This window comes from Chaetura pelagica, unplaced genomic scaffold, assembly GCF_000747805.2.
Source record: "Chaetura pelagica isolate M959 unplaced genomic scaffold, ChaPel_1.0 scaffold526, whole genome shotgun sequence".
Lineage (NCBI taxonomy): Eukaryota > Metazoa > Chordata > Aves > Apodiformes > Apodidae > Chaetura > Chaetura pelagica.
Window position 1 is genome coordinate 161106 of NW_009953500.1, and position 8673 is coordinate 169778.

Genomic DNA, 8673 nt, shown 5'->3' on the forward strand with positions numbered 1-8673 from the left:
AATGCCAGTTTTGATGCCTAATGAACGACTTTGATGTCTTTAATTGTGAGAAGTGACTGAGAATTAGTTAACTCATACACCTATGGGCTCAACCAAGAAACGGTGCCCTGCGGGCTGCCATGGGTGAGCAAAGATTAACCTGGGCAGAATTTGGATGTGCTGATGCTGTTTTATCACAGCAGGGTGGGTTGGTTAGTGCCTCACTTGTCCATCGCTTGGTGGATACCAAGCAATCTCCTTACCCTCCTTGTTCTTCCTGCAATTCATACTGCCTAGTTTTCATGTGCCTTTTTCCTGTCCTCTTGCTAACATGAGTCCAATGACATACTCCTAACCTGCCAATAGTTCTTTGAAGGTAAGAGATCTTCTCTTCTGTCTGTGTGAGTTGTAAGGCAAAACCAACCCCATCCCAAGCTCTTGTAACTGGAGAAGAGCAGAACAGCAAGTCTGTCCCTGCACTGTCTCATTGCACTAACACAGAATCATTAGTTATATTAACAACTTGATTTTAAGTCATGGTATGGATTGTTTAAAATAATTTGTCTTGCAGTGGTTTAAGAAAATGCTGCTGTACTTACCAGGATTCATTAAAAGCCACGGGCTGATCTTCATTCTTTGAAATGTGCATGTTATATTAGCAGGTTGTGGGGGCATCCCTGTGTATTTTGACATGCCCGAGTTTAATTCCACGTGGGATTAATTATCCATTTAATTATCCGTGGGATGGCTCACAGAAACAGAGGCTGTGCCAAGCTCTGGATCTGCTCGTAGGGCAGTGAGTCAGCAGCAGTGCAGAAGGGAATGACAGAACCTGTCAGTTTGCTGGAGCCTCCCTCCAGGCAGCAGTGTTAGTAAAGGAAAACCTCTCTGGTGATGGCCATGGTCGTGGGTGGCAGAGAGGACCTTGTGGAATGGTGCTGAGAGAGTGCTGGATGTGCCCATTCGTCTGTCAAACATCTCCCATCTCTTTCTGAGGTCTTGTGGTGTCCCTGAGCTGTGAGGCAGTGCTGGGTTGTGTGTCAGTTTGTGTGTTGTAAATGCTTTCCCTGGTATTTTTCTGTTCTTTCATTTGCCATCCCTCTCCTTCCCATGTTCCATGCGTGGTGGTGGTTTAAATCCAAGCGGCATGACACTTGGTGTGTAATGAGTACCTTTCATTCTTAGTTGTGACAAAGGAGATGGAGCTTATTGATTAACACTCTTCTCTTGCATTTTTAGGTTTGCAGAGGGATCCGGCCCTGTTCCCAGCTCTTGAGCTCTGTAAAGGACCTTCTGGCAGTGATGGACTTGCTCTGTACAAGGGTCGGTCTGACATACTGGAGGTGAAAACTCAGAACAACTCAGAGTCAGACTACTTAACAAGAGATGGTCCTTCAAGCAACAGCTCCTTCTACAGCAGCGAAGGAGAGGGGACAGACCATGAAGGAGATATTCTGGATTGTAGCGGGTCCAGGCCTTTACTGATGGATTCGGAAGAGGAGGAGGAAGCTGGCAAGTTGTGCACAGGGTTCCTGCAGTCTGCACCCCGGGAAAGACGTGAGGCCTCCAAAGAAGATCCCCACTCCCAGTCTTCCCAGACTAGGGCAGGGGAAACACTGTTCCCTGCCTTCCAGTCACACACCGGGGAGGTTTTTAACGAACCGGATGTTTTTGCCACGGCTCCTTTCCGAAGCTCCAGAAAAGTGCCTGATGAGGTGGATGTCTTTACCAAAGCTCCTTTTATCTCCAAGGGCAGCATGGCTCACAGGCATCCAGAAGAAGCAGATGTATTTCTCAGAGCCCCTTTCACTAAAAAGAAAAGCATGGAAGAGCTGACTTCCCATAGTGTGTCCAAGGAACCGTTTGCACCACCACCCCTTTTCCTAAGCCAAGGAGGTGATGTCCAACACCGAGCTAACCCAGTGTTCCCAAGCCTGGACTCAGCAATGTGCGGATCCACGGCTCCATTGAGATCTCCATATCCCTCTGCCGGGTTTACACAGCCAAGCAATCTTCATCCCTCTTCCATAAGAGCCATGGAGACCCAGGAGAACATCCCTTCCAAAGGCTTGCTGCAGGAGCAGGGTGGTGTGACCAGTGAGAGGAGCCAAGGGCACACGCTGCCCCAGGAGGCCGTGCTGGGCTCCGTGCTTAACAAGCCTTTCCGTCCGCAGTCCTTATCAAAATATTCCCGTCACTACAGTCCAGAAGATGGGCAAGGTCTTGAAGTCAAGCCCATAGCTGCTTACAAAGTGGTGTCCCAGACCAACAGACAGGCAATAGCAGGATCTGTCTCTGTTGCCCCTCTGTCTTCCAGGACTACAGAGCTGCCCAGCGCGGACCCGTTTGCATCCGCACCCTTTCCTTCCAAAGCAGGAAAGCAAAAGCCTTAATCTGCTGTGAGGTGGGAGGTGGACTTCCCCTAGGACCATCTCTCACAGGACCTTGAGCCTCTTAGTTGAAATCGATGACATAGCAATATATATATATATATTAAAAATTATTATTATTTTTGGTCAGACCTCTCTTTGCAGTGATATATAGTTGAACCATTCTAAGTTATGTTAGTTAGTCTCAATGCCTGGCTCTCAGGATCTTCATATCCTTTTCAGTTGCTTCTCACCTTCCTCCACTCACTGTCTTCCCATCATTTATTTTTTAGATGTTTTTCCAAACCAGTAATATTCCATATTTTCTGGTCCTGGCTGTGGAATTGCATTATGAGATGAATTAAAAGGTTTATTAATTACAGAGCAAGTCAAGCAGGACTTGCTAGTGCTCTGGAAAGGAAGGAATTTCACAGGTTAAAGTGTTACTGCAACTTCTTTCCTATCAGAGGGGACTTGGGGAAGAGAGTGAGGTTTTATGTTCCTGAATGCAAACCTGATGAGGCAAAGCTTTCAGTTTTACCTCTTTCCTGTCTGGTTTATGCCAAAGTGTAGGACCCATAAATTTGCTTATGGTGTTGTGAAGGAGAGTATTTTACAGTATTAAAAATAAGCCTTATGGAAAAAAACCTTCTTATGCAGACAACTCAACATCTGTCCTGATCTACATACCTCATGTGGTGTAACTCAGCATTGGCTGCAATGGGGTGGAGTGATTTCTACTAGCAGAGGACTTGACTCTGTATTTGTAAATTTTGCCTCTTTGTTTTCCTGTTGATTAATTATGAAACTAAACAGAATCCAGTCACACTCCTTTGGTAACATTTGCTCTACTTCAAAAATATTGTACTTTCTACCCTTATTCCCGCTTATTATTGTTAGTTCAGTCATGGATGCAGTGAATCCCAGCAGAGTGTTTGGAGGACGAAGTGCCTGGGCTGGCAGCTGGGCAGAAAGAAATCAGCTGGCTTCCAAATGATCCAGTTCTAGGGACTCCCAGTTGCTGATGGGTGAAAATCCTTCCTCCCAGCAGGTGCAGGTGCTGCAGAATGTCTCCCAAGAAAAAATGGGAGGTTTTGTTTTTAAGGACTTGACACCTATGGATAAAATCCCCATTGACTCCTGTAGCCTAGAGCCATTTCCCAAGGGATTTTGTTCATTATTGTGAGCCTTGTGCTGAGGGTAAAGGACACATTTTACCTTTTGGGGTTTCACACAAGTGGCTCTGAGTTTTTTGGGCATTTGCTAGGGGGTCAGTGGAGCAGTGGGAAGGTTGCTGAGATTGGGACTGGTTATGATAGAGCAGGTTCCCGCCCTGCCTGTTTTCTGAGGTGTTTGTACCCCTGGAGAAGGGGCTGTGAGTGTTGTCAGGCTGAGAGAGGGAAGGATCAGCTGTAGCTCCTCCAACTCACTGGAGTCACACCAAGGAGAGCTGCTGCCGCCAAAAACACACTTCAACTAGTTTTGCTGGGAAAAAAACCCAACACCATCCCCAACACATAGTTTTGTCCAATGTCCAAATAATAACTGTTAGAGGAAAAAGACCCAACACCATCTCCAGTACATGGTTTTGTCCAATGTCCAAATAATATCTGTTAAAGGAATGCAACAGGCATAGTAAAGATGCATGTGAAGGCTGCTTAAGCAAAGCAGAACCTTGCACAGTCCAGGCATGATTTGCTGCTGACTTTTAAGCCCAGCAGCCTAAGGGGAGGATTGATGGGAAAACCCTGAATGCCAGGACCTGAGGAGTGAAGAGTCTGCAAATAGGAGTTACCAACTGCCCTGTGCTTCCTTCTCTCCCTGAATTCAGTCTCCCTCCAAAATATCTTCAGTTGCATGAGATGAGCCAGATGTTCTGCTGGACGTGCTTGGCCTGGGAGGGAGAGGGAGAAGTTTGTACAGGTCTTACAGCCCTGGGGTGAAGAAGAATTCTTGAAAGCAAGGAGGCTACATTGGCTAGTACAGCCCAGTTGTTGGCAAATAGTGACTTGCTGAGCCCAGGTCAGGAGCTGGGAACCTTCTGCCCTCCTCTGCTATGCTTCGAGTGAAGTAATACTGGTGCAGACTGGTGGTTTAGGGTCTTTTCTGTCTTCCATCACCACCTCTTGAAAATAGAAGCACTGTGAAGAAATTGCTGTTTCCCTTGAGATATTTCTTCAACAAAGCTGTTGGGTATTGTGTTTTGTTGTCATTGAGTTTTCTGTTTAAACATATACCTGAAAGGTGCTTGTTTTTGTTTTAGAGATAAACCCCCCTTCCCCCAAAGCAGCTGTTGCTGGATTGGATCAGTGAGAGATGCCAACACTGACTACAATAGCAGACTGTGAACTGTCAGGAGACTGAGTATGAGGGCCAGGGTTTGTTTCTACACACAACCTGTGTCATGGCCTTGCGTGCAGCCAGGAGGTTGAATCTGACCTCGGGCTGTTAAATGTGCTTGGGAAGCTGCTGGAAAGGAGGTCAGGCCTTGGTTATGCAGGGATGAATCTGTGGAACAGGGAAAGTGCTTCACTGGAGCAAGCAAATACCATGGAATAAATAAGATGTGGTTTCAAGGTATTACTTCTGCTAACTGGATTCAGGTGCTTCTTCCTTTCCTTCATTTTTACTTGAAAAATTGCTTTTGGATAATTCTGTGAAACTTCTTTCAATGCCATGTCCAGGTCTCACCTTATGCTGGGCTAGTCCCTCCCCCTTCACACTGGGTTGCCTCTCAGGGGTGTGTTGGTGTCACCCAGGTGGGGCTGAGCTGTATGTTATTCACACCTTGCTGTCCAGCCAAGGAAGAAAGGGAAAACTCACCTGATTCAGGTCAGGTCAGGCTGATTTCCAGTGAGCATTTGGGCAGCTTTTCTGTTCTTCAAGCACTTTACACAAAGAGCAAGCTAACGGTGCCCCAGAAGCTGAGCATCCTGCCAGCACACAACCAGTGCTTAAATGGTTTTTAATCTCTTTTGAGGGGTGGAGGCTGCTTGTTTGAAGCTCTGCATGTGACCTGTGAAGTAATGGGACTTTTGGACAGGGTGAGAAAACTGAATTTCAAAGCCAGTTACTCTGATATCCTCATTTCCAGCCTATGTTCTTCCTAAGCCTGAACTGCCAGTGCTGCAGCTTCAGCACGAGGAATTGTAAGTGTTTTTAAAGCTGCAGTGAGTTCTGTTCACTGCCCTGGGTCCTCCTGCACAGGGAGCTGCAGTAGTCACTGCAGCCCCGTGACAATCTTAGGTTCATGCTGGGAAAGGGACTGGTTCTTACCCATTGCCAGCTTCAGCTTGAATGCACTTGAAATCTCTCTTTACAAGTGATGAATCAGAGTTTCTGCATACAAAAAAACCCAACCCAACAAAACCAAAAAGCAGCTGGCTTGGCTCTCCGTGCCTCACTGCCTCATTTGTACAGTGCACGGAACGGGACCGGCTGCCCTGCTGTTGGCCCGTGCTTCCCTCAGACTGCTGCAGTATTTTTGGGCCTTCCCCCCTCTCTCTCCTTTCCTTTCCAGCTCAGCACTGGTCATACATAATGTTCAGTTTACACTGGTCTCTGGACTGCTCAGTCTGTTGTGCACAGGGTACAGGAGACACATGGGTGACGTTAAGCCAGCCCGTGTAAGCAATCATGACACAGGGCACCTGAAGCACGTCTGCAGTGGGATTCCACCTGCTGCTTAATTGCTGAACTCTCAGTCACTCCAAAGGGGTAATCAGCTACTTTAACTCAGCTTCCACCAAAGATTCTTGTATTGGGGAGTTGAATTTTTGTGGGTGTTTCTTTCCATTCTGTTGTTTTTTTTCCTCACGGTGTTAAATCAAGGCCTTTCCATACACCAAAAGACTCCAAAACTTTTTTGCAGTAGTTATCTTGACAGTGAAATCTTGTTCCAATTGTGAAACACATTCCTGAAACCTGATCAGCTGTGTTTAGTGTTTCTAAAATAAGTAGTTTCCACTGTAGATAGGGGAAATGCTGTCTCACACACACACACCTAGAAATACTCCCCTGTGAAGTTAGAGGGGTGATGGTGATCCACTTGTTCCTGCTCCCTCCTCTCCAGAGGGAGCAGTAATTGCTGGCAGGGGTGGGGAGGGCAGGGTGCTTGTTCTGATGGAGGATGCAGGTGGTGGAGCTTCCTTACACGCTGAGTCTGGCAGTGAAAGAAACTCCCTTGTTTCTGTGTGGAGCCAGAGCTGGAGGCATCTGTGGTCTCTGCTAAATGTGACAAACAATCTGTGACTTGTGCCCCAAGAGCAGCGTTCGTTTGCACCGCGCTGTAATTAGGGTCATTCTTAGCAGTCCTGGAGGTACCTCTGACTTGCAGGTTTTGATGGAGTCCAGTTTTGCACTCTGGGTGTGATCATCTGTGTTTCTGGTAATCACAGTGAAGAAATGTTTTGAGTTGTAAACTTATGTACATTTTATTAAAACTGTATCTGATTGCAATAAATCTCCTCTGATGTACATTCTTTCTCCCCTTTGTGAAATACTTTTGCTGGATACAAAGAATCTGGCTTGTATTTAGTTCTTCCTGCCAAGGTACTGAGGTCATTCTGCCCTTACTGTTTTATTTGGCAGTTGTAAGTCAAACTGACCTTTTTGCTTTAACAGAGGCTTCATGCAGTGGATATTCTAGTTTAGTGGAGAGAAACCTTTATGTCCAGGGTAATGCTGCAGCCCAGGGCTATTGAGCCCTCCCTGCAAACGCAGGAGCTGCTGCAAGAGAGAGGAGATGCAAAACGAACCCATCTCCAACAAGGATCCCATCCTAAGTCCTGGTAGACAACAAGTGATCCATAGGACAACACTGTGCCCTTGTGGCCAAGAGTGCCCATCGTATCCTGGTGTGCATGAAGAACAGTGTTTCCAGCAGGTCAAGGCAGATTCTCAGCCCTAGTGAACAACATTTGGGGTATTTTGTCCACTGGCCTCCCCAGTTGAAGAGAGACAGGGATTTACTGGAGAGAGTCCAACAGAGGCTACAAGGATGATGAAGGGACTGGAAAATGTGTGTGATGGGGAAAGGCTGAGAGACTTGGGGCTGTTGAGTCTGGAGAGGAGAAGGCTGAGAGGGGATCTAATTAATGTCTATAAATACATGGGGGGAGCAAGAAGGAGGGGACAACCTCTTGTCACTTGTGACAAGTGACAGGACGAGGGGCAATGGATTCAAACTCAGCATGGGAAATTCCACCTCAACATGAGGAAGAACTTCTTTCCTGTGAGGGTGACAGAGCCCTGGGACAGGCTGCTCAGAGAGGTTGTGGAGTCTCCTGGAAGCTTTCAAGAACCACCTGGATGCCTTTCTGAGTGATCTGCCCTAGTTATTTTTGGTCCTGCTCTGGCAGGGGGGTTAGACTCGATGATCTTTGGGAGTCCCTTCCAACGCTGAACATTCTGTGACTCTGATAAGCAGAAGGACCTGGGACACCCCCGAGCTGTGCACGCCTGCAGGAGGAACCACGGGGGGATCCCAGAATAGGTTTTGTCAAAGCCTGGGGAAAAAACCTGTGCTTCTGTGAGCACAGCTGCATGCCAAGGCACAGCAAATCCAATGAGGAATGGCTGAAAGGTTGTTGCATTTTTAGGTTGTGTTAGTTAGTTGTCAGAGAATAAGCAGCTATGGTTGGCCCAATGTGACTTTCTGGTCCAACATCAGCAGGATTGTAATGACACTAAGGGGGGGGAAAAGGGCAACCATGGCCCTAAACACAAACTGGAATCTCTTCCATTTTGCTGAAATCACCAATGTCTCTCCTTCCTCCCCAGGGAGATTCTTCCTTCTGGTCCAGCCTGGAATGTCAGCAGGGGCTGCTCCCCACAGCATCAGGAGCTTCCATCGCAAAAAACTTGTCATTGAAACACATTCTCTCTAACTTTTCTTTTTGGCAGCCCCCATCTCTATAAGGTTACTCAGCTAAATTTGCAATTTCTCAATGGCTTGTTAGACTTGAGGGAGGGGGGAAAAAAAAGGTGGTTTTATTGGGTCTGGAAGGGGCTGTTTCCAAGCCCGGTCAGTGGTGAGTGAGCTGAGCTGCTCCTGCCAGAGGGAGACATAGTGATGGCAGCAGCTGGGATGTGAGCAATGAGCCCTCATCCCCTTGGGCTGGGCTATGTGAAAAACACACACAAAAAAGGAAAAGAGTGTTTCTTCGGAGAGATTGATGGGCTCGATCTGTGGGAGAAGGCTCCAGGGACACCTTAGAGCAGCTTCCAGTGCCTGAAGGGGCTCCAGGAAAGCTGGGGAGGGGCTTGGGACAAGGGCAGGGAGGGATGGGATGAGGGGGATGGATGAAAAGTGGGAGAGGGAGAT

The 8673-nt window shown here is 47.4% G+C and overlaps 1 protein-coding gene across 1 annotated transcript in view; it reads left to right on the plus strand.

Annotated features, from left to right (window-relative positions):
- The first annotated feature begins 2015 nt into the window (after positions 1 to 2015).
- NFU1 (NFU1 iron-sulfur cluster scaffold) overlaps positions 2016 to 8673 on the plus strand; it is a 19583-nt gene continuing 12925 nt past the window's right edge. Inside the window, exon 1 of the mRNA XM_009999351.1 lies at positions 2016 to 2194. Within this exon, the coding sequence (XP_009997653.1) occupies positions 2016 to 2194 (179 nt within the window). The remainder of the gene's footprint in view (positions 2195 to 8673) is intronic.